The following is a 26879-nucleotide window of genomic DNA, read 5'->3' on the forward strand; positions in this document are numbered from 1 at the left end:
TTTTGAAAGTTACAGAGTTTTTCCGCTGCTGCTGACAAACATATCACTTGATAAAGAAGCGAACAGCAGCTTATCTGACACAGACAGACATAAACATTCAGCCGTGTTCGTGTTTTCACCATCTGACAAATGTAACTCCTGCTCATTTCTAGTTGTTTTGATCGCCAAACAAACTCCTGAGGGAATGTCTGACTCTCGCCGCTCGCCTGTGTTCCCCCACTTAATTGCTAACTGTGTCTGTCTGCTTATCGATGCTGGGCAGTAGGTGTGTAATGTGTTCGTTTTTTTTTTTGCTGAAACCGACAGTTTCTGCTGGAAACAAGGTTGATGAGAGCGGAGAGACTCGACAAAATAATCAAGTTCCAGACCATAAACCCCCCCCACCGCCCCCCCAACACTTGAACGACGCTCAAAGCTCAGTAAAGAGAAACTGCAGAGTCTCAGCACCGAGAATCGCTTGGTTCGTCACTTTTAAGTGACACGTAAACTAATAATAAACTTTTAATGGTTCCAAATATTTCAGCGTTTGATTTATGATGTGGAATTATATCTGACACAGCAGTGACACACATTCTCTGTCATAGTTTGGAACTTAAAAGTATGAATAGTTTGCACCATGAATGAATGACATTAAAATAGAACAATTAAATGGTAGCCTCGTTTCAACCTGAGAAAACTGTTTAGCCCTGTGACGCACACACGAGCCATAAGTAATTAAATTCTGCCAAAATAATCATTAGAAAAAGATAAAATAATAATTACCGTCTAATGTTATTTAAAAAGTCTGCTGTCTGTCTGTCTGATTAAAAATCATAATCCCTCTTTCCCGTATTTTTCTGGTAACAAATCACAGAGCAATTTTTATTTTTAGTTTAATTACCATTCACTGCGTAAAAGATGACGATCGTAAGAACTGTGTTAAGTAGAGAATCAGAGACAAACAACCATTCACTCTCACCTTGAGTCTCTGAGGAGGACAATAATATTTGCATATCTTATAAACTTTTAAGTTTATATTTGTATAGCACTACATTAGTCGGTTAATCTGAATCAATGGATCTTTAGTTTTTTTTTTAAAATGAATGAAAATACTCCTCTCTGTAAACCACCTTGTTTTTTTTTTGTTTTTGTTTGAAGGATACAGTTCTCGTCACCTGTCCGGTTCTTCGGCGGCCCGGGCATGTTGAGGAGCACGAGCTTGGCCTCGGAGGACTTCTTGATGATGACTTCATTCAGCCTAAGTGCTGTGTGCATGCGCCGCACGTTGGACTGGTTCCTGAGTGAGGACAGAGCACAGGAAAAAGGAGGTGGAGCTGATTCACACAGCGATCAAGGGGGCGGGGCTTATACAGGTTATAATTTAAAGCATGGGATGCAGCAGGAGACCCCGGTCGGAACAAGGGCCTTTCTGCATGGCGTTTGCATGTTCTCCCCCATGTGTGTGTGTGTGTGACTGTTGGTGTGAGAGTGAATGGTTGTTTGTGTCTCTGTGATGGACTGGCGAACTATCCAGGGTGTGACCCCGCCTATCGCCCTGTGTCAGCTGAGGTTGGCACCAGCTCCCCCCGTGACCCTCATGTAGAAAATGGATGGATGGATGGGACGCCAGGCTGTTGATGAGGTGACAGATGCTCATTCACACACAAGGTTTGTCATCCTCATGTACTCGTGTGGTCTTTGGCCAGTATGAGATGTGTGAATGGACCAAATGAGGTTCGAAGGAACTTCGATACTTACAGGTTCTCCCACTCACTGCAGCGTGGCAAGAAGAGAAACACACACGAATAAGCTACACAATCCAACTTCTAACAATCTAAACAATCCTAAAACCTTTGGCAGCGCTCAGGCTGACGTCTTTACAGAGGACAAGACACACCAGACTCTTTATGTCAGGAGCTGAAGGCTAGTTCACCTTCACAGCGGGTAAACGTGCACTGAGCATCACTCACGGCTTCATGTTGAAGATGTCTTTGATGCCCTCTGGTGTGGCTGCGCCGGGTGGTTTTTCAGGCTCGCCGTCGCACTTCTCAGTCCAAGTCATCTGGACCTGCTCCCCGGGGCTCTTAGCCGCCTCTGTGGGGGTCAGCGGGGTGGCTGGGGTGGCGGGGCTGGCGGGCGTGGTGTTGTCATGGATGAGCTGGACCTGAGCAGAGGAGGACACAGGGGGAGAGGCCGACTTTGACTATGAGACGAGAGGAAAACACGACGGGTGTGGATTCACGTGTACGCCACATGAAAGGTTGAAAGAGTCACAGTTAAGGTGGTAATGTAGGAATGCAGTGTTTGAAAGAGAGAGAGAGAGAGAGAGAGAGAAAGAGGGAAAATAATTGCAATTTAAGACACTTTTGATGTTTTTACTTCTGCTACTCCTTAAAACTATAAAACTGCAACTACTGGTAGCTTTAAAATAAAAAACACATTTTTTTTCCCCTTAGGCTACAGCCAAGCTTCCTCCTCTTCAATACTAAAGTTTGTTTAATAACATCTTTTCACTGGGCAGACATGATGCTATCAATCTATATTTAAATCAGAGAGTGGTAGTATTTTGTCATTATACACAGCTGTGTAAAAGTCTTCAGGCAGACATCATTTAAATATGTATGTAGTTTAAAACTGAACAAACACGTCCCGCACCACCCTCACATACTTCTCTTCCTCATAAAGTACCACAGTTCCTCTCTTGGCAGCTGAAGACATGATGCAACTCCTTCTGGTCTTCTCTATACTTCTCCATCATTGGTGTGAACCCATATTACTGAATACTGATCTTCACTTCTGTCCTTCACTGAGCTTCAACAACTCCTCTCGCTCTCCAGGATTGTGTGAATCAATCTGGTCGAGAAGTTCACCGCTCTCTCTTACCTAAGACACCTCCACACCTCCACCGGTGTCTAATTAATGTTAGAAGTCAAACCCGTTTGTCCCACTATTTCGTCGACAAATATCTGCTGTGAAAAAGGTCTATTGCACCAGGTTTATTGAAGACAAGCTCGAGCATCACATACACATGTTATATGAGTTTAACTCACTGACAGCTTGTTTATATATATACAGTATCTGTATATATATATATATAGATATACATATATATGTACATAATATAATATGTTGATTCTCCTTTTTATAATAATAATAATAATAATAATAATAATAATCTACTGTAAATGTGAACCTAAATATGAAGTTGAGAATGGTTGAGGTCTGATCATACCTCTTCCTCAGGCTTCTCCTCCTTGCTGGCTGCTGGCGGCTCCTCCGTCACACTCAGCTGGGTGGTCACAGCGGCCGGGTGTTTGCGGCGGATAGACCCACGGGATGAATCAGTGATGCTCTGGATCTGAGGAGGAAGAGAGAGAGACAGAGAGAGAGAGAGAGAGAAAACAAGAAGTGATATGAGCTTTGATTATTATGTTTCTTATCTGCTGTAAATCACTCAAACAAATCATCCTCTCAAGTAAAAAGCAAAAGTGAGGATCATTTCATTGCACAACTTAACTTCTTTGATCGAGAGGACCAAGCAATCCAACAATTCTAAAAGGAATCTACACACAGATCAATATTTTCATTTTCCACATCTATCGAAACAAAATCATGCTGCTGTCCACAAAAGAAAAAACAGTCTGCGTTCTGTAGTCAGCAGCGATAGACGGGGGGGCGGGGGTGTTAGATGTGCCGAGCCACTGCTCTGATTTAACTTGTGTCCAGAGGGACGGATGTGTCACGTTAGGTCAAATCATGCCCAGTCGCCGCGTCAAGTCGCCTGAAGTTAACGAGCGATTTTCAAAAAACAACCAAACTGTCTTACTTCTCTCTCCCGCTCAGTCTTGGTCAGGTTGATTTGTTTGAGCATCTGCGACCGTTGTTCCATCACCAGGGTCTTCTCGTAGGTGTAAGCTGAGATGTCGCCGTCGTGCTGCAGTGAAGGAACAAAAGAGCCATCGTACCATTTACATTTTACATCTGATGAAACGCAGGAAACACAATTTCTATTTTTAGAGCACAGTCAGTTGGGACAGTATTTGCTGGGAGGCTTTCGTGATGTTCTTTGTTAAATCTTGATCTCTACTGTCAGAGAAGCAGTTACTTTCTCTCCCTCTTCTTCAGAACAGACACAAAAAGGTTCCAAGCACCAGGAGCAGCACCTCCTGCATCAGGTCGTCAGTGGAGGCGGATTAAAACACTCTCAGTGTTACAACTTGTCTTGTAGAAGCATGAGAGCCTAGTACGATATCTTACACCTTTTGAGTTGAATATCCCGTTTTCTCATGTGTGTTTTGGTTAGAGAGGAAGAGTAGAAATAGCCTTCTTCTTGCAGTTTTGGTTTTTTTTTTTTTCTGTTATTGATAAAAATGCTGGTGAAATGTAACCTGACCGAGGTCTGTAGTGTGTCGTAGTGTGTTACGTCCCATGTCGTCTAGATACAATGAAAGTAGGATGTAACACAAAGTAATAAGGTAGTAAAAAGCTTCGGTTCACGCCTGGACACAAAAGACAAACATTTCAACATCCTGACAAGCACTTTATGGAAAGTGCACTGATGGCTTAGCACAGTCTGTGCTCCACGGTGTAGTTACTGCCAATCAGCCGGCTTCAGTGGCCCAGTTGTCAGGTCGCTCATGCGTCGACATTAACTCCACGCCTGTGAACGAATGCTTATCATGTTTGATGGAGCAAGTGGACGAGCCGGAGGCAGATGTCCCGCGTCTCTAATTATGGAAGCGCTGAGATCCGAGCGCAGACAGATGTGGCGTCGCATCCATTTTTAATGCCATCCTGTTTATCGCACTCTAGTTCTGAGAAAACTCACCATTTCCACAACTTCCACCATGGCGTCGATACGGAGGTGATAGAGGAATGTGGTCAGGTCCTTCTTCATCTGAATGCTGTTGTCGTCCAACTGGGCCACGGTGAAGATGCGCATCTTGCACTTCCTCCACACCTGAGACAGAAGAACGTCATTTCGAACAGATGTAGTTTAACAGTTTTGTGCTCGCAACCTACAGACCTTCTATCTTTTTCTCTTTTTTTTTTTATTGCACAGTACCTTGTGTTGGCGGAGGAGGAAGGGCAGGAGCATCAGCATGCCTCCATCATGGACGATCCACCATACGTCAATATGGCCCTCACTAAAGCGCTCGCCATTGGACGGGAAAGCCGCGATGTTCTTCGGGACGAGCAGAGCCAGGGAAGCAGCTGTGGTTTCTCTGACCAGCTCTGTAATAGACGGATGGAACGCGCCGAGAGAGGAAGGGCATTAGTAATGCACTAACATTTTCTTTACGTCGCCGATGGCTTTGGTTGATTAGGTCTAATTCATCTCTCAGCATATTCTAAAGCATAATTTTTGTGACTGATGAATAATTCTGATGTGACTCAGCTAATCCTCTTCTGTTTAAATATATTCCTCTTTTTTTAAAACATGGGGATGTATGATTAGGAGGATTTTCTTTTGACATTTCCCTCAACAGAGAGGTTAAATAGCAGGATGAGCGACTCAACGACTGTAGCTGGCAGGGATTTTGTCATGCTGATAAGCTTCAGGAACAAGGACGCTTGACATAAAAGAGCCTGAAACCTGTAGTTTCTCAGACAAGTGTCTTTGCAAAAAATAATAAGAAATCACTAGTCTAGTCTTTCTTTCCCAGTAACCCACCGACAAAGTTCCTCCAGGTCTGATGCTCATCTCCCTGCTTCCAGTTGCGGGGCCAGGAGACCAGCACAGCGTTATGTTTCAAGCCTCCCAGCCCACTGGCTTGGAGTAGATGGGATGTAGCGTCGCGCAGATTTGAAGACACAGTCACTTGACAGAAACCCTTCACCTTCTCCGTTTCCATCAGTTTACGCAGGGCCTAGAAGGACAGGACAGCGAGAGAAGAGAGTTGTTTCACATATACAATTCACAAAAATATCAAACCATGGTAAATCACACTTCCAAATGTTATTTTTGCATGTCCCTGAATGTCTCATGTATTATTATTATTCCCATAACGTCCACTTTAATCTCAAAGTCCCATCATATGAAAAGAAAGTTGGATTTGAAGACTGTCACTGAGAGTTAAAGGCTCCCTACTTGCTCTGCACGCTGCGCCTGGTCGCTGTTCTCCAGGTAAGTTCCCTCCAAAGCTGTGCCAACGATAGTCAGACCCTTCCCTGCCTTCAGCTGATTGGTCAGAGAGAGCAGACGAGGCTGCTCCACATTCTGCTCACCGTCTGTGCTGACCAGCACCAGCAACTGAGGCCTGTAAAAAGGGGGGGAACGTGAAAATACAGGGCAGAAAAAAAGAAAGGGAGGCAAACAAGGTAGCAAAGGTTGAAGAAGCCAGAAAAAGGCGTCAAGAAAGAAATGGCTAAGTAAAGGTCCTAGTTGGAGAAGAGAGACAGACAAAGAGCGGCATGAGGAGTTGATGTGTTATCGTGAATTCCCAAACACATTTTGTAGTTTTTGAAAGATGAGGAGAATCATGAACGTCTGACCATGGCTTTTTCGCATCCTACCTCCAGTTCTTGGTGTGCGGTGGACCTTCCTCCAGGCGCATGAGGGCGTAACGCGCGGCACTCAGCGACAGACCTCGTATCCCATCACCCCACTCTTTCTCCGCACTGAGACACAGACGACGCAATTAGTGTTTGTCGCGAAAAACGCGCACAACAGCTTCATTCTACATTTAAACACAGACATTTTCTTCACTCCGTACATTACCCTGCACGGCATTTATAGTGGCAGTGTAAATGAGTATCTCTTTATTTATTGCTTCTTCAAAAACACAGAACAAATGACATACACAGGAACATATAAAACACACCCCCAATCTATTAATTCAATAAAAAAAAATAAAAAAATATATATATCTATATATATGTATATACATATACATATACAGTATATATATAAATATAGAAGTTTCGGGACTCTGATATATACTCTTTTTTAACAACAGTGCGATCATTTAAAGCCATCATTTCTAACTTGTACAGTGCTCTGTCTGCCAAAAACATAACCTCCCCCCCACCATCATCCCACATAAATGGGACACGGACTTAAGAGTGTCTTTATCAGACAAAAGCGGGGACGCGGTATTAAAACGAGTCCACATCTCCTCTAGTTGCACAAGGCATGGATTATTCCAATGTAAAATACTACACTGGACTCGCTATATTTGGAGCTCTTTCTGAAGATGACTCCTTAGACAAATCTCGTTGTGACCTCTATCATGTGCACTGCACGCCCACCATCTGCTTCTTTTAAAGTGGAAGGATGTGACTCCCCCATCCCACACACAGTGGAAACAAAACATGGAAGACTTTATGAAATATAGTTGATATCCTGCTCTGACTACTGCTAATGTTTTTATGTTATCATTCCATCCGCAGCACAATAACTGTTTTTCGTTGAATGAATACGTTGAGGGTCTATTTTTTCTGTCCCTTTGTGTAATTTGTTCTATATTTTTTCTGTTATTGACAAAGCAATACACTCAGTTTACACTGCCACTATAAATGCTGTGTAAACTGAAGAAAATGTACATTAGAACAGACTGTATAATAAGCTGTATATTATTGATTGCATGTCACATGTATAAGCTAAAGTAACTTGGTGTGTGTGAGATCTGTTCTCTCTAAAAATGTTTTTAATTTGAATGCATTTCATATAAATGTGTAGTAAAACTAAAACTAAAGCACACTAAATATTGAGAGACACAGATGCATTCGACACATGAAGAAAACATTAACATCGGTGTCATTTCTAAGATGATCTATGTACTTGTGTCCGAAGGTTTCACATAATCTTTCATTCAAACCGCCAAAACAAAAATGATGGATAACGCAGGTTTTGAATCATCACATTTTAAAAAAAATAAAGAATGCATACAACAGCAAGCTAAGGTGAAAGGATCCAGTGAATCCAATCTCTCACGGGGTTACAGCTCCACTCACCCTGCAAACTCAATATACTTGTAGATAGAGCCGGCGATTACCATGGCGACAATGGCATAATACCAGGAGCAGATGAACATGAGAGTGAGGCACAAGCTCATTCCTAGGAAGGACAGAGTCCTGTGAAGGTGCAGAGAGAGAGAGAGAGAGACAGGCAGTGAGAGACAGACCAGGCGTCTGATAATTGCTTTAATGACACTTTTTATTTCTCTGCTGAACTGACCAGTGGTAGAACTTGAAGCGAGGTCTCCAGTTTGGAGTCCTCAGCAGCGTCTGCAGGGCACAGGCCAGGTTCACAAACATGTAGCACATCAGAAAAAACCTATAGGACACAAACACAAAACGAAACACATTACAGCTTTATCTTTACTGTAAAATAATTAGGTCATTTCACAAAATGCAGATCAATGACTGTTCTAAAATTGTGGCGTAAGGTAATTGCTACAAGACGAAATGAAAAAATGAAGTGAAATAAACACGGTAAATAATTGAGTTGCAAATTTCATATTTTCTCAGTATTATTCACATTTCGTGCGGTTTGCCCTTTAGTTCTAAAAGTAGCGGCTCTTAAATCTCCTACTGTTTGTTCCTAAGAATTGCAGTAAATTAGAATCCTCACATGGAGAGGATGGGAGCCACTGCATCCAGGGAGGCAATGAGGATGCCGCTCTCGCAGATACAAGCTGTTAGCAGGAGCGACCATGTGGGTTCCCCATTGGCCTTCCCATGGCCAAAGATCTGGAGGATAAAACAGAAAACACAGCAACACCGCTACGATTTAAAAACCCGTCTGATTGGAGGGATTTTTTTTCCCTTTGAGTCAGGAGGGGAATGTCATGTACGACGTGTGAATCAGCAGACAGACTGACCCGAAGGGCGGGCACGATGCCATCCTTGGCGATGGCCTGCAGGAGCCGGGGAGCTCCAGTCAGACTCTGCAGTCCGGCCCCGCAGGTGGAGAAGAAAGACCCAATCACGATCACCCACGGTGACGGCCAAGCTAATGTGCCAATCACCAGGTTCCCGTGCACCCCCTCCCCAAACCTGAAAGAGACGGGAGAAGGTTGATTTCATGACCATGAAATCTAGTTTTTTTTTTTTCATTGAATCACCATAAACAAATAATAAGACATAATAAAAATGAACTCACTTGTCTCTGAGGACAACACCCTCGATGCAGGCGCCAAACAGAATCACGCTGGTCATGTCTACACAGTTATGGATTAGGGAAATTTATGTCACACGGACTGAATATTTATTTATTCATTTTTTTTAACATTGTTTAACCTGCTCAGACATGATCCACTAAGTGATTAACAGGAGTCAATTACAAAAATGATAAGCCTCTGCACTCAATGATTTATTATTATCTTTATTTGCTGCGGAGAGACTTTGGATCGATTTTGTGCAGGGTAATATCACAGAGATCAGTGACATTGTAACTAATATCCCTTTGCTTTATTAACTTGTGATTGCATGGGCGGCCCAATAATGTGATTAGATGTCTTAATCAAATTTGCTTAGACCCCAAGCTGATTACTGAGAGACTCAAAGACAGATGCCTCAGACGTGGAGGCATCTGCCTTGTACTGTATGTAGTAGCCAAATAATGTTTGGTAGGACACGGTGACGGACCATCAATAGAGGGCGCTAGGCTGCCGCTCCACCTGTCTCACGTGAAGAAGACGAAGATATGAATCACATAAAATGATTTTTCAAAAACACAAATGTTTAAATAAACCAGCTATACATTATACAGAGCGTGAGTGTCGTGGGTAATCTGCATTTAAATGTAGTTCATTTACAGCGAGTGAGCGGTCATGTGATGTATTTCCTGTTCCTTTGGGGCACACAAATCATAACCATAGACTCTTGTTATAAATAAAAGATATAAATAATAAAGATAGGAAAGTGCTCTTGTGCGCAGCTGCAGATCTGCAGTAATTAAGGCTCTAAAAATTATTCATTTAAAACTGTTTGACACAGTGAAGTCCTCATCTTTCGTGGCATAAGAGCACACAAAACCGCAGAATAGAAACTATATGAAACGTGAGTGTGATGGAAAGCTCAACAGCTGATTTATTTAAAACCGAGGGAGAGCACAGATTAAGGAGACAGACCACCGCACACATATTACCGCTAATGAAAATCAAACTGGTATTGTAGCAGTGATGGTGTCTGTCAGCATGATCTCCTGCTCTCGTGCTTTAAAAGGTTGCCCTTTAATCACGGCGGTCCAATCAGAGAGTTTTTGTTACACCAGAGAGAAAAAAACACCACAATGCATCGTTGCCTCAAGTCCTGCTGAAACTGAACCAGTGCTGACATTTACTGAGTGGAACTGAAGGAGTATGTTTAGAAGTGAGAGATGGGAGGGTTCATTTAATATATATTAACATAAAACTTGGCAAAATGAGTATGTTCTACTTGAGCTGATGGAGTAAGTTTTGAAACACAAGCTCTTGGAGAAAAGAAAACCGCAAACGTGACAAATTCTATCGAAGTGAGTATATTTGTCTGAAAATACTCGAGTCAATAAATATTTTCTTTTTTAAAAGTTGGTGCAGTGATACACTTTATCCTGCAGAGGGCAGTATTGAGAGGATACAGACAAAGGATGTGGTGGTGATGGCTGCAATGGTTCCAACAGGGATGGACTTCTGAGCATCACGCAGGTCTCCGGAGCGGTTCGAGCCCGCCATGATCCCTGAAGAGATTATCGAGAGGAGAACATGACCATGGTCGTAGATTTACACGCAAACAACACTCATGGCAGCAAGCAAGCAAGCGGCAGATTATCCAACAACAGGAATGAATTAAAAAACACTCTTTTACCTTTTCTAATTTTAGATCTACACATAGATTTAGAATTAGAATTAATGGATTTTGCAGATGCACCAATTATTGATCGTGAATCTGACCTCCACATTCATCCCATTCCCACACACATAAGCAATGGGGGATTGGGCATCTTGCTCAGGGGCACCCCAGTCCTTGGCCTTTGGGATTTGAACCAGCAACGTTCCACTTACAAATTCCTTTCCTCTTGGCCAAGATCTGCGCTAACCCCACAACCTGTAAACATTAACAATACTTATAAAATATATCAAATGTTCACCTGTCACAGAGGGGAAATAGATGCCGACCAGCAGTGTGAAAAAGCTTGTGATGTCGGCCAACACATAGCGGTTAGCGCTGGTCAAAGGAACGTCCTGCTCTGCCACTGACTCCATGTTCATCCTGGCAATCAGGTCTCCCTTCTCATAGTAGTTCCCAAACAGGTTCTCTGAACGGGCGAGAGGATCGTGAATGATTTCATGTTTATTATTATTTTATTTATTATTATTATTGTGATAAGTGAAACCTTTTAAATATATGGATTCAATGTACGAACAAACTAATGTGTATTTTCTCTTATGATGTAAAACATGTCAATTCACTGTGTGGCCATCTACTCTCACTATGCCATTGGAGGTTGGTTTGTGTTGATTCGTGTCAACATCAAACCAATCTGAGGGACACTGGTTTGAAAAATCGCAATCCTGAGCTCAGGGTTCACTGTTTGCTCTGTAAAAAACGGACTCAAGGCTTTTCCCAGCTTCTTCTTTTAAGTGAGCCCAGGGAAATGTAAGGGCTTTATCTCCATTGAGCAAAACTAAGCACCTTTATATTACTACATAAATTCACATGGCGACTCTGAAAAATGTAATAAATTGCAATACAGGGAAAAAAATGGTGTTTTGGTTTATAGCTTAACACATACTGTACAGTAAACACATTTTCTCATGCAAATCAATAGTACGCACCACACAGTGTCAATGTATAATGTAATGTATATTACAATAATAACATATATTACAATAATGTAAAGTAATTAGAATGTTTATAGCTTTCAAAGTGCAGACATTATTATGTTTTACCAACAGAGGATTTTTGTACAAAAAGCTCAGTATTATCAGTCTGATGATTTAAATATTATAAACAGATCAAGCTTGTTTATATACCATTCTGTACGTAGCCATGGCATCCGAAAAACTTTGTGTTCATTGCGTTTGCATACAGATTAACAAACGTACACATTGTTGTCTGTGAAGCATGAACCAACCTGCCAGGATTCCGCTGGTGACTCCTGGGATGCCCTGGATCTGGGTCACATTGTTGGCGGCGAAAAACTTGTCGCAGGTAGCATTGAGGAGAGGTGAATCACAGAACATGCGCCACAGCTGGGTAGTCACTGTCCCATTCGCCGTCTCCATAGTTTTGGCACACACGTCAAAGGTCTTCCACACCAAAGTGCGATTCCCCAAGAGGCACACACTGGAGAGTGAGAGACACAACATGTCTGCTGGAGCATTGTTGGAGTAACCGGTGTTTATCTTTATCGATATTCAAACTCTACTGGTACAGTCGCCATGACCTAAGTGGGGCTCAGTGTCTTGTTGAAGGGAACTTTGCATGTAGACCAAAAAATCTGATATAGAACTTTTGGTTAGCAGACCACACACTCTACCTTATACTTATTTTACATTTCACTTAAAGGAATACTTCACAGATTTGCATTTAGCATTGTATTATGAGAATAGGGGGAGTATTTTTGAAAAATTGTGCTTCCCAACCTCAGAAAATCAGAAGAAAAGAATGAAGATATTTCTCGACTCAGGGGAAACTGAGGTTGGGAAGCACAATTTTTCAAAAATACTCCCCCTATTCTAGTAACACAATGATAAATGCAAATCTGTGAAGTATTCCTTTAAGCCTAAAAAAACAATAAAAGATGGGTATCATTTTGATTTTATCAATATCATATATACTTCTATATAGATACTGCTTAAAGATACTGATACTTGTCAATAGGCTGCACAGAGACTGCCACAGTTGTTTGCAGGAGCAGAAAAGCTCATCAATACTTTGAAAATGACCAATAATGTACTCCTATCAATTAAATACTGGTTCTCGATATCCATCCCTATCTACAGGCAGCATTCATTTACTGATATCTGTTGATTCATCAGTGTCCTGATGACTATATTTCAGTGTCAGGCAGGTGGAAGACGTATGTTCAAATAAAATCACTGACATGACCCGGACACTACTTTTTAAGCTCTTATGTTCAAGCTTGTATCACTGCTTACGGGAACACAGGAGGCTCGACGGCGGTCTTGATGACGCCGGCGTAGACGGCCAGGATGGAGAGAATGACACAAGCCAGAAACACCAGGGCCAACTTGTTGACATACTTTACGCCAACAAACACCACCGTGGCCATGGAGGTCAACAGGATGGTTCCGTAAACCCGCATGTTGTTGAGCAGGGCCGCCTCCCCTTCGGCACCTTCCAGTCCTTCCAAGGGAAAGATGGCTGCTTGGGGAACTATGTAGATCTGAGGAAGAGAGAGATTCGTTTGTTTTTTTTACATTAGCATATCCACAGAATGTCCACCTGCATTTTTCTTCCTCCAAATTTCTGCACAATGTCCTTGTAGCTCCATGACATCTTAGTGGCAGTGGTTTAGGGAGTACAACTCATCTACTTTCTCTCCTCACTTCTCCCTGGCCTGTCTGGGAATAGAAAGCTGGCAGATTTCAGGTCACACACCTCCTCCTCCTCCTCCTCCTCCTGTTTACTGTGGAATTTAATCATTTTTACACTGGCTAAAAAAAGAAGAAGAAATTTAATAAAAGAGAGGTGAGAGAGGCAGAGAGGTATGAGGTGATTGAGGAGGACAACTCTGTGAAGTGTGAGGGCATGTGATGCTCACATTGACAGTTCTCGGCTGGAGCCTGGAGCGCCACACATAAATAATGGCTGCTATTTCAATTTAGCTTAATTAAAGACCTCAAGCACGGCATTAATATGCAAAATTAACTGCCATTATTACACAGTTACTGTGGGTCAATCTAAGAATAGTATATAAAATAGTAAACCCCTAATTATCCCGCCATCAGCTTTGGATGATTCATGCCGGGCCCATTACATAAGCATGGGAATTTCTCTCCCTCTCCCTTTTATTCAATTATTTGGTTTTTGCCCTAACGGCTTCATCGCCATAAAGAGCAATATTATAGGAATATTAGGGGAGCGAGCTTCGCTCGGACATTTGGCCGAAGAGAGCGATGCTAAGAACAGCATATCACTAGGCAAACAAATCTCCTGCTTCACTGTGAACTGATCTTGCTTCCCAAAATAGCAGCAGCAGTTTGTGTTCATAGCTTGGGTGGAAAGATGAAACATATTCAAATCAGCCTTCTTCAGATCCCCTCCTCACAATTCTGCAGGGATTGTTATTTCACAATGGAAACTGAGCCAGCTTTGACCCAGAAGACAGAATTAACCTCTCGGCATGATCAAACTCTGCATTTCCAGAAGGTGAATTACAAAACAACCCTCTCTAGTATGTTGGTAACGGCATACCAAAGTGACAAGAGTATTTTCAAAAGAAAAAAAGAAAAAAGAAATAAATTGTTACTCCGCCAGTGTCTTGAGCTCCTGCTAATGCAGAATTTGCATAATTACCCATTACTTCATGTAGCAACGGCTGCAGTAGAAGAAGTGTATGATGCAAACTAGAGGAGGTGGAGGAGGAGAGAAATTAAGAAGGAGATGAAAGATCCCTGCATTTCATCAAGTTATCAGAATCCTCGACAAAGAACATACTGCCTGAGAAAAATAGCTTCAAAGCAAAGTGAGGAGAGAAATAATCTGAGGGGGAAGAGACTCTGTTTTCACATTGTGAGGCTTTGCATCGCTGACTTTAATGTTGTTTCAGTGGCTCTGTCACATTCGCTGGTTCACTTTTATTTATTTTTTTACTGCGCTGTATCGTCAGCTGTTATGCAACACATCGCTTTGCCACTGCAGATGAGATGAACCTGTTCTTAGATTAGATTGTGCCTAATTTGAGTTACATAAAAATGAGAATGTGAGAAAGTGAGCATGTACAAGACAGAACAAAATCCTTTTAAGTCCTTTCATATTCAATTCAGAACAATGTCCAACACTGGCATCGGTTTTCTTTGGACCAGAGCAACAAAAACATTCTATATATTCTTTTAATGTAAGGGGCCACATTCTCTTATGGTCAACGTACAATGGCTGCACAGTGACACCTCTGTCCTTGTGTGAGCAGCATTTGTGACAGTGTTATCACCATGACAAAATGGTGAAGTGTGATGTTTCGCGGTTCACTGCAAAGACCAGAAAAGCTGAGATTTGAGTGGTCAACCCTCTCAAACCGCACAACACTGTCCCATAATTTTCCCTTCAGCTCATCGTGGCCTAGCAACACCACGGATGAATTAGCTTGAAATAGATGTCATTTCAAGTAGGCTGCACAGTGGAGGGTTGACAGTTCTCTACTTTACTCACATCGACATGAACCAACTCGCTGCGCTGTGATCTGTCTCCGCTTTTAATTTACATTCACACGAAAGAAAAAATGTGTAATAAAACTGTACAAAATAAGACAGAGGCAAAGCAAGTTGTTTTTTTATGTCTTTTGGACTTATTTAACCTTGATCATTTGATATTCATCTAAATATAGCATTTGTGAAACTGAAGCATGAAAAATCCGATGAGAAAACATGGTTTGTTTGTAGACAGACTCTAGAAATGTAAAATCTTCACGCTTTTGTTCGATGCAAAAAAAAGATGAGTCATTCAGTGATCACAATAACAATATCTGCCAAAAAATAATCATAATATGATATTTTGACCATATGACGCAGCTGTAATCCAGATGTCAAGATTTCAAAGTAGACTTTTTAAAAACATTCATTTACTGTCAAAGCTGAATCCTACATACCATGTAGAGGTGTGCTGCAGGAAAATAAACATTTGCTGATTCAAAAATCAATCCTGAAATGTTTCAAATGCTCTTGGTCTTATTGCAATGGCAATGAAAATTCAAATTCAGTCTCAATAAAACTGGGAAATGATCAATCGGACACTCTGATGGAGACAGCGACAGACTGAGAGAAGAGCACAGAGGATGTTTCTCACCAGGAGGAGCTCGATGGCCCCCAGGATGTACATAGCTCCAGCATAGGTGGTCCCCAGGTAGAAACAGATCCCCACTGCTCCTCCAAACTCCGGACCCAGGGAACGGGATATCATGTAGTAGGAGCCTCCAGCTGTGCACAAACACACACACACAATCAAACAATGTGTAGTGTGTGTCTGTAAATATGTAAACGTTTTACATGCTTCCAATATGCATCACGCAAAATGTTTTTTCCAATGCGAACAAGAGAAACAAATTATGGACTGAATTAAGTAGAACGCACTTAATTTGATTCACAAATAGATGACGAATTATTATGTTACCGTATCACAAAATTATACACGGAAAATCTATTAATCAGTGTCTGCACAGATTAAAAAGCACAACTAAAAACAAAAACAAAAAAAAGATATTTTTTCTGCCAAAGAGGCTTTGTCTTTGTCTGTAAGCAAAAAAATAAAGGATGATATTTTCTGGGGATGAATGTATTGTCCAAGGAAGAAATGATTTGTGAATATTATAATTTTGTGGTGAGTCAGAACGTTTTAAAAAACAAAACAATGGTTTGCAAGACAGGTGTTTCATAGATGAAGTAGTAGTTTGTTAATATTTACTTATTCTATTGCTATGAAAAGTAAGAGAACTCATGAGCGATGTCAGCATCTACTGCAGTGGCCGAGAGGCTTTTAAAAGAAACCACCATATTTTGCTCTGACTGCAGTAGTTACATTATAACATTTATGTGTACATTCCTGCGTCAAGACACATTCGCTCACATCAACTTCTACATTTCAGGCATATGGCCAACGCTTCATTTTGTGTAAATAATGTTGTAAACAACAAGTTAAAGTGCACAAGATCCCAGACTTAGGCTTCCTGGTGCTATCAAGCTGTGCTGGGTGCAACGTGCCAAAAGCAATCAGTGAAAAGAGAAATTTAGAAGCGGACAGCGTCAAACAGAGATGGCTGTGTGGTGCCAGCGTCTGCTCACCCACCTGGCACTACTCCATTGGTAGCGATGGCACTCATCGAGATGGCAGTCAGCATGGTCTAAACAGAGAGGGAGGGGAAGGAAAAAGAAAATCAGAAGATATTTCACAGATTCCATGTTACTATGAATATGAAAAGCTGATTGCTGCATTTCTTTGAAAACGTATAGCGTCGAGTAAATGACACCGTGTTTACATGCTCACAATGGCAACACTAACATACTAGCTGGAATATTGTTTACTATGTTTGCAATCCTGGTTGATTGAGTCCATTTTTTACCTTCAATGAAAAGAGTGGAGATGGGCAGAAGAGGATAAAGAGCGTTAGGATAAATGGGCTGTATTTTCATCCTAATTGACCACTTTTACTTTTTACTATGAGCCACATTCACATTCAAACAATGCGCCTTTCTTTTTCTTCTCCTATCAGCATCATTCACTCACTGCCAGCACAGCTGTCAGGGACAGTTTGGGGTTCAGTGTCAAGAACACTGTGACATGTGGTCTGGAGATGCCAGGGATCAAACCACCAACCTTTTGCTCAGTGGATGACCCAACACACCCTTCCCCCCCGCGGCCACATCGACGGCCACATATGGAATGACCTGAATAAGCAGGTGCAGCATGTACTGTATTTAAGCATGTTCATATTTGCCAATTACCAGTGAACAAGAAGCACAGCTGAGGCTGAGGGCTATCTTTAGTTTAGACCTCTCTAAATGCGTTCAGTTTTATACTTTACTTGTTTGTCATTCATTTGTATTTCTCTCAATTTCGGGGTGAACTACTGTATATCCCATTTTTCAAACGCTCTGTGCCCTTTTGACCTTTTATTGCACAGTCCCTGACAGAGTCATTACCATTAATCCCCAGCGTGCTGTGGACATCTGTGCAGATTTTCAAAGCAATCCATCAAATAGTTGTTGATATATTTCAGTCTGGACAAAAGTTTTGGACAAACCGGACTAACAGTGACAGCGCTGTGCATGGTGGAAAATGATTCATGTAAGTAGAAAATGTTCTAAGCTTTATATTACCCTTAAGTCCATACATCATTTTTGTTAGTCACATTTAGAAGTGCCCACATTTAAAGGTACAGTGTGTAACACCGAGCAGGGTTTATTGGTCTAAATGGAATATACTACCTTGAACTATGTTTGTATTAGTGCACAATCCCTTTAAGAAGAAAACCATTTTGTTGTTGTATCCTTAGTATAAGCCTTTTAAATGTAGTTTACAGACGCCACCACTTTGTAAAGCCAGAGCATTTTGCTTTGTGAAGAAGATGCTTACGAAGCACATGAAGAAGAATGACATCCCTTCTGTATGTGAGGGAAACTGTGGTTCCCTGATGCCCTTGGTCAGGGGTTGCTATTGCAGTCTTACCATTAGAACAACCTTTAACACACTGGACCCTTTAAATATAATATGTAACATTTTTGAAAAGACAAGAATTATTAAAAGTGGTAGTTTCAGTGGTGTACTTACATCCAGCACTCTTTAAATCAATAAAAATCTGTATACATATTGAAGTTCTTGGACAGCTATTGTGACAGAACTTTGACTGAATTTAACGAGCCACAACAGAGAAACACCTGATTCAAATGAACGGGTCGTTATCAGGCTTTTGCAGTGCTTGACGGAGAGCTGACCGTTTGTATCAGGTGTGTGTGTGTGTGTGTGGGGCATCATCTAAAACATGCAGGGCCCCTGAGGACCAGGATTGGGAAACACTGTAGCTGCATGACGTCCTGGCGCCTGCAGCACAGAGCAAATGCACAGCCACATTTGTTTACTGCCGAGTGTGACAGATACACGTTCTGGGGCAAAAATATAAGAAATAAAAAATAAAAAAATCAATACTACATTAGACTGTATATAAAAACACAGACTCCTGAAGCCAACCAGAGAATAGGAATATACTGTATAGGATAGTGACAGCACTGGTTGCTAATGGGAATATGAGCCTATGTTTTTACTGGATTATAATGCCAGCAAATATTTTCTTGAGGAGTCAATGGCCTCAATAAAGCATGGCACATGTAACTGGCCAAATCGTGAAACTAGAGCCTATACATGATGTCACGACAAGTTGCCATTTGGATTACTCTTAGTTGGCCAGTGTGTGCATTTAATTGTGTGTATTTGTCAGTAACGGATAACGAGTACTCATTGCTATTTACTGTGCAAAACTCTCTCCATACACTTCACAACATCATCAACTAGTTCTTCTGCTCTGATTGAAAGACAACTAACAGCAGAAGTTTCCTTCTGTGCATTTCAATGTTGTCCCAGCGATGCCGCAACATTTGAACGTAGTTTTCTCTGTAGTGTACGACATCAAAAACACCTCAGAGTGATCTCTGAATCAGAGTTCACCTGGGAACAGCAACAATTCAAAAACAATGCTACAGCTGCCTGGTTGTTTACTTCTGGGCCTGTCAACAACTGACAGTGCACATTCAGGCAATTCTCATGTTACTGCCCTGCAGAGAAAGAGAGGAGCAGGCAGTGAGCAGAAGAAAATATGAGAAGATTTTTAAAAAAGCGCAAAATGTGGAACAGTGGGAGTGAGACAGAGAGAGGGATACTGTGTGTGTGTGTGTGTGTGTGACAGGATTGTGCATGTCACAATACAAAGAAGATTTCATTATTCTTTCAAATGCAGTTGCTGAATATCTGAGTGTCTTTTTAAATTGTCTGTATTTGAAAGGAAGTGACAGAGACAAAGAACACAAATGAGGAGAAGATGAAAGCAGGCTGGTAAAAAAAACCCAAAACAAAACAAATACAGCTCCTGATTTGTTCCTTTTCTTCTTTTCTATGACACTGCTGTAATTATATTTCTTTTAAAATTTCATTCTGACACATTTGTTTTTCCATAAAAAACGTCTAACTTTTTATAGTACATACTGTCTAAAAGAGAAATACATGTAGTGCTACTCCTTCAGGTTCTATGAAAGGTTTAAAATTGTTGGTGTATGTATTCATTTTAGAATTTCAAACTTTTTTTTAAAAACAAACAAACATTATTTTAGTTTCATACTGCAATGTTGGTATTGGCCTTAAAATCCAGTAGATAGTGATGTAAAACATTTATGTTATTTGCTTTTGTATAACTACCAGTAAAAGGTTTCATTAATGATATATAATATTCATATTACTCATTGGTCATTGAAATGTTGTTGTATTTACATCGCTGTACTTTTCTAGATTTGAGACAGTGTATTTTAAGTATTTTAGTGAAACGTATCATAGCAGAAAGTCAGAGCCACAGGACGACATGACACTCATGTTCAGCTATGATTACATCTGTCCCTGTGAAGACTGTGATGTGGTTAGTGTCACCTGCAGGCCTGGTGGACTGATGATCTGCAGTCAGGAGTGAGTAGGACCGGTCTTTGTTCCTCTCTCTAATCTGGTTCTAATGAGGCCATAAGCTCTTTTCCTACCACAGTAGATAAGACAGTAATTGTTTAAGTGTTTTATCTGATGTTGGCAGGAGTCATACAGAAGTAGTCAGTTGCATACTGAATGACTGAATCAACTGAAGACACCAATGGACTCACAGTGGTTGACACGTTTCCTTTAGCACGGCCAAGTCTTCTGTACATTATGCTAATGTGTTATTGTGTAGCACATACATTTCCGTAATGATATCGTTTAATGGTTAAACCACCGAAACTAGGAGAACACTCATTATAGCACACGCCTCAGCTGATACTATGTCATTAAAGTGTCATTAAACAAGTCAAACCAGCGCCAAGTCCTACAAGTCAACAACTCATGGATATCAGATTTGTTTACGTTAAGATTCATACATTATTTATGTAGAAATGTATGAACAGCATGTCCATGTGACAATATGTCCGTGGTTTCCATGGTGGCTCACCCGTGTTTGTCCACTTAAATCCCATGCCCACTTAGTGCCCTTTCCCAGATACATGGGTACTACATGGGCTTGAAGTGGGCAAATTTTGCCGGTCCCATATGGTTTCAGTAACACGGGACGTCTATGTGGACAAACCCACTTGGGACCCATATTGTCAGCACAAATATAACACTTATGGGGGCCCCACATGCTGACTGGGTTACTGAAAGTGATGACTTTGAGCCACATGTTAGTTTCATGTAATTGAGCTGATTTAAAAATAGAAAAACCCAAAGAAACTGATTAGAAAATATCCTCTTTGTTGCTGAAGGAATGATAACATTTGTAAGACTGTGACTGTTCCCCACATTAGAAGAGTGAGTTCTTTCATTTAGTCTTTGCAAAGGCCAAAACACAAAATTAAACTTTAAAGAAGTGTTTATTGACTCTACAGTAAACTGCAGTCATTACTATGCCCAAATAGTGTGTTTAATCCTGTATCAATCTTCTTCCTTTTTTTTCAACATGCATATAGCACAGTGTGGGTTTTATAACTAGGAATAAAACATATTTATATATTATTATTATAAATAAATAATCTGATTTAAATAATAAGAAATAATCTTCGTTTTTATGACTTTTTCACAGGCTTCTAAACCAGGTAGACATGGAGTCAGCTACTGTAGCTAAATACATCTGATGTAATGACAGGCGGTGCATTAGCTGACAATATCTACCTCCAAGCCCCATTGTCTAATTTTCACTAATAGATCTGCTAATCACTCTAAACTGCAAATGTGTCTGGGGGTTGTCATTTTTTATTTAGTTTTAGAATTTCGATCCTCTTCTTCTTCCCTTTTCAGCTTTGCCCTTTAGGGGTCGCCACAGTGGATCATCTACCTCCATCTTGAGCTGTTCTGTTCACATCATCCATGAATCATCTCTGTAGATACAGGACCAGACCATCTCCATCTTTGCCTCTCTTACTTTATTTCCAAACCCTTCAACCTCAAAATTACTTATTTCCAATCCTGTCCATCTTGGTCCAACCCGACCAGCAGAATTCTCAGCATCTTCGGCTCTGACACTTCTCTCTCCTGCCTCCTGTCTTTTAGAAAGTGCCATTGTCTGCAGGCCATACATCATAGCGGGTCTATTTGGTGTGTGGTGATTTCAATTCTATCCTCTGGTTAGTTTTTGATGGACTGTCGAAACATTTTCTTTTCTTTTTTTTTTGGTGGAATCCCAATCGGCCTCTTTACATTTACTTTTTGGCAGCATTTTACTTTTACTCCACATGGGCCCTCCGGGTGTCACTGCAGACAGGAACATTATCACACACCATCACTCAAATGCTGTCACAAACCTGGGAGGATTCTTCTGACCTGACCATCCGGCAAAGTTTGCACTAACCACAGAAAGTCACATTACTTTTTGCTGTTGTACTGCGACAAAATGTCAAGTAGCTACAGATTACAAAGCAAAATTAAAGAATATTTATCAGAGTTTTTCTTTTCTTGAAGGTCAAAGAAGCCCACTTCAGTTTACCTGATGCCCTTGAGTGAGCAAATGCCCACTGGACACTGGGGGCAGCAGTGCTATGCTGTCCAATGATCAGCATCTCAGTATTTCTCTCACTGACCCAGAGCCTGTAGCCCATTTAAATGTCCCATTTTCAGGAAATACAGGTAACTTAAAACTGTGTCAGAGTATATATATAAGAGAGTATATCATACTGAGATTTGCTCATGCTATACCAATTCCTGAAGTCTGGAGTCTGTGCTTTTACCTTGAAAGTGGCATGTCCCTACATGCTGTCTGGCCTCGAAGCATGCCAGCAGACAACCTCAGATTATTCTGCTTGCCATCTGTCTCCTCCATATGTGGTGCAACAGCAGACAGCTTACAGTATATATCTGACAAAAATGAGTCATTTCCTTTGAGCGAAGTCGATACTAGTCAAAGTGAGGAATATTTGGTTTTCATTTTGAAGGTGGAATAGGCAACCCTTTGGCCTGAATCATCAAAACACTGCACAGAAACATGACACCAGGAATGTTTTTCCACCAGGTCAGTAGCAGTGTTAACTCAATTTACAGCATCAAAATACACTGCAGAGAATAGCGTGGACTCAGGATAGTCCGGGGGAATCGGTTTGATTGGGCGGGGTAATGCTGAAAAAGGTGTGGTTCACACCTGCCCAAACGAAGCGAGCTATCTGATGAAAGGTACTCTAGCCCGTTTAAAGCGGACCAAACAGCTCAGTACCCGTGTCCTTGCTGGTATCTTTCTAAAGCTGCGTCTTTATGACCGTGACCAAACAGGAAGTCCTAGGAATATGAAACTTGTCTGTTGCCTCCTTAAAAAAGAAGTCTGCAAGATAATATACCACTGACATTGACCGCAAAGGACACTTTAAGTCTGTTTCTTCCCAGAGCTTCAGACAAATTTGGCCCTTGATTTGCCCTTAAGTCGAACTTGGTGTTGAGCAGGAATTGGTTTTGACAGGAATGGCTGCCCTGAGAGTGTGCTTCATTGGCATGCTTCATTTCATAAATGCAGAGTACTTTTCAGTGTGCTGTTTATCCCTTGAAGTCTCACAGGACAGTGTGCCGTAGGACACAAATCTGTCGGAAGGAGATGAAGGAAATGGGGGTGATTGTTACTTTCAGTCCGACGCTGGGGATAGAGGTTGAGCACCAAAGAGATGAAGATGCAGCTGTTAGAAAAAGGAAGAGACAGAGATAGCAAAGCAGGGGGGGAAACGGTAAGCTAAAAGTGAGTGAAAGGGAAAAAGACTGGGGAAACATAAGAAAGGATGAGAGAGGGGGAAATAATGAGATGACACAATGAAAAAGGGTTGGCAAAATCAAGTGAAGAAGATGAGAGTAAAAAAATGAAAGGGACAGAGAGTGAAAAGCGTCCTTAGCATTTAAATGAGTCACAGCAGAGGGCAGACCACCCTTCCCCTTGTAGCATTTGGATTCAAGACCTGGAAGTAATGAGGAAGGCCAAACAACAGATGACTTTCCATCAAGAATATTAAACCTCATTTTCTCTTGGTGACAAGCCTGCATTCATTATGTGGGCTAAAAATAGCCACACACAAAGCACATGGTTGAATATAACCAGCTTTGAGAGCACTGTCCGTGCCAATGCACTGTCTTTCCAGAATGGTTGGTTTTGTGTCTCCATAATGGCATATAATGTGTCGGAGCTGTTCCACATGGCGGCACGCTCTCCACATAATAATGATTTACACAACGACTTAATGTTAACGTTCTGTTCAAAAATGTCGAGTGTTGAGAAACTAAGCGTGCAATAGTTTTACAGGTGCACACACGTGTGTTGCTGTGACCGAGCATCTCATGACTGAAAAGTGTTCAGTCAGTGACATCCCGTCGTGTGAATAAAACATGGAGTCACACTGTATTATTATCCGGCTTTACAGCGGGCACCGTTCCTTCGCTTTTTAAGTGGATTTCACTGAGGTGGGGATCTCTGCAAGCATCCACGCACACACACAGACACACACTCTCGTGGTTATGCGTTATGTAAGGAGCTCAGGAGGGAAGAGGTGGGGGTTTCTCACACACCGTTCATGCTCAGGCTTATTGCCCCAGGGCTTTGAATGAGCTAGGTGTGACTGATAAGAAGTGCGTGTGTGCGAGTGTGTGTGTTGAGTGAGGAATAGAGAGACTAAACTGTATTTTTTATAATACTCAAATCATGTTTGCATGGCTTGCCGTCAAATGAGGTCAAAAAATGAGGAAGGATGTATTAATTACAGCTGGTTCATACACCAGCTGTAATTAATACATCCTTCCTCATTTTTTGACCATTATTTTTAGTGTGAAAATGAGCTTGCTTCCTGTTTTTTTTTTCTTTTATAAAATGAATACAGCAATATCAAAAAGGGACACGTTCAATTCATTGCAAGGAATGTATTGCTTTTTAAAACATCGGAAACAGAGAACATCTTCAAAATCATTCCGATGCAAGTAAGTGAAATCCATTTTCAAAGCTGTCTGCACGCTGTTACAAGGAAAGCGATGATTGTAAAGCATATTGCCTGTGTGTGTGTGTGTGTGTGTGTGTGTGTGTGTGTGTGTGTGCAGGCAACTTTGCAGTGGTTGGGATTTGAGGGGGATGTTCTATAAATATGCTCAGTGCGAGAGGAGAATCTAGGCTGCACAAACACACAACCATGCCAACATACAGCACAGCCCTGCAAGACACAGTGCAAACCAGAGAAAAGCCGAGCAGCCATGGCAGCTGCTAGACCACACAGTTGGAATTAAACTGCCCAGTGATATCGACAAGGCTGCGTTATACTCTACACTGAGAAACTAAATCAAAATGGAATGATTCCTCTTCTCAGACTGAACATTTTTCCATGTGACATGTGTCATGTTTTCAGAACATCAACCGACTAATGACAGCGTTCTGGATGGAGACACAATATATGTTCCATGACAAGCGACTGCATCAAACAAGTCAAACACAATCAATTTGCAGCAGCCACTCAGATCAGTGACAGCAGCGCTGTAGATCCTGTGGGACAGTGTCTGTTGTGCTCAGAGACTTAGGGCCGCAGCAGGGTGTCAGTCCAACAACAAAGTCATACTGACACATGACTCCAGCTCTGTGGCAATGACATTAAATGGGGACAGGAGAACATCGCTGAGTCTGTCATCCTCCATTTTGCTTCTTCTTACAGATTGATCTTGGATCTTTGTATGACATTTGCAAAGGGAGCTGCTACGGCAAACAAATGCAAGAAAACTTCTTCCATCTCTCTCTCTATGGTCAATAAACAATACTTTATGTGTTGAGTCTACTGTTCTAATTAATGTCTGCATTTATAGACTGAAAGACGATGAGTCTCTGCAGTGGCATGTGTGACAGTTAAATCTCAGCTTCTGCAAGGAGGAGACCGGGACACTTTGTGCTGAAGTGGATCACTGTCAACACTGCAAATGTTTAAATAATAATAAAGTATAAAAAACGAAAGTGATTTTTTTTTAACACAGCTTACACCTGTCGTGCTTCTGTCGTAGAAACACTGCAGGTGACTGGTGAATGCAACTGATGTTTGTTAAATATACAAGTTACACACTACAGCTTTAAAGTGATAGCTGGGGTAGAAACCATAAATTAATTTTGTCACCATATATAAACTAAAAAAAGGCCACACGGCTGGTGTAGTGGTTAGCACTCTTGCCTTTGCAGCAAGAAGACCTGGGTTCGAGCCCTGGTTGGAACAACTCCATGTATGTAGTTTGCATGTTCTCTCTGTGTGTGCGTGGGTTTTCTTGGGGTTCTCCGGTTTCCTCCCACAGTCCAAAAACATGCAATATGGGGATTAGGTAAATTGGTCACTCTAAATTGAGCGTAGGTGTGAATGGTTGTTTGTCTCTATATGTGGCCCTGCAATGACTTGTCAAAGGTGATAATGGTGAACATCTTTTACTAAGGAACTCTTGCCCCTCTTCTATGCATTTCTAGGAAAAAAAAAAGAAGGCCAACTCTGGCTAAAGTAAAAATAAGAAGAACACTCACTGTGGTGCAGCACATGAAAACAATGACGAAGGTCCCAATGACTCCTCCGATTCCCACCAACCAGGTCATCCTGAGGAAGAGGATCACTCCAAAGATGTTCTGGATGCACGGCAGATAGACGCCCATCAGAGTGCCGAGCTGTGGAGCCTGGATGAAGACGAGGGGAGAAGTTCTTGTCATAACAATTCAAACATGTGGAGAATTCAAGGACAAATAAGGTCTGCATTCCCGAACATGACCCCCGACTCGGTCTACGCACATTGTTTTTCTACGATTTTGATGACATTTTAAGTTCTACTTTACACTGGATATCAACGATGAGGATTAAGGTTAATATTAAGAAAACTTCTTAATATCTTATACTTTCTTATTGCCAAAGGCCCAACACACCCAGATGCAAAGCATTAACTAAGATTATATGTCTGCGTGAGTCAATCCCAATCAATGCACCAGCTGTACATGCTGAGAAAAACATTATCAAGACAACAGAACAGAACACTTTTATCAAGGCAGAACATATAGA

The 26879-nt window shown here is 41.4% G+C and overlaps 1 protein-coding gene across 4 annotated transcripts in view; it reads right to left on the reverse strand.

Moving 5' to 3' along the window:
• The window catches only part of slc12a5a (solute carrier family 12 member 5a), a 139170-nt gene that overhangs the window by 7154 nt on the left and 105137 nt on the right, over positions 1-26879 (reverse strand). For 2 of the 4 annotated variants that reach the window (XM_044024132.1, XM_044024135.1), the window contains 22 exons: positions 26357-26503; positions 16930-16984; positions 15934-16064; positions 13068-13315; positions 12041-12252; positions 11054-11221; positions 10544-10642; positions 9086-9143; positions 8805-8979; positions 8555-8673; positions 8159-8257; positions 7936-8055; positions 6496-6600; positions 6071-6239; positions 5654-5849; positions 5045-5214; positions 4808-4939; positions 3806-3913; positions 3212-3337; positions 1950-2182; positions 1738-1752; positions 1143-1276 (listed from right to left, as the gene is read on the reverse strand). In XM_044024132.1, the coding sequence (XP_043880067.1) occupies positions 1143-1276; positions 1738-1752; positions 1950-2182; positions 3212-3337; positions 3806-3913; positions 4808-4939; positions 5045-5214; positions 5654-5849; positions 6071-6239; positions 6496-6600; positions 7936-8055; positions 8159-8257; positions 8555-8673; positions 8805-8979; positions 9086-9143; positions 10544-10642; positions 11054-11221; positions 12041-12252; positions 13068-13315; positions 15934-16064; positions 16930-16984; positions 26357-26503 (3019 nt within the window). The remainder of the gene's footprint in view (positions 1-1142; positions 1277-1737; positions 1753-1949; positions 2183-3211; positions 3338-3805; positions 3914-4807; positions 4940-5044; positions 5215-5653; positions 5850-6070; positions 6240-6495; positions 6601-7935; positions 8056-8158; positions 8258-8554; positions 8674-8804; positions 8980-9085; positions 9144-10543; positions 10643-11053; positions 11222-12040; positions 12253-13067; positions 13316-15933; positions 16065-16929; positions 16985-26356; positions 26504-26879) is intronic. The other 2 variants (XM_044024134.1, XM_044024133.1) reach the window with 2 other exon arrangements.

The sequence above is a fragment of the Solea senegalensis genome, linkage group LG4 (genome assembly GCF_019176455.1).
Source record: "Solea senegalensis isolate Sse05_10M linkage group LG4, IFAPA_SoseM_1, whole genome shotgun sequence".
Lineage (NCBI taxonomy): Eukaryota > Metazoa > Chordata > Actinopteri > Pleuronectiformes > Soleidae > Solea > Solea senegalensis.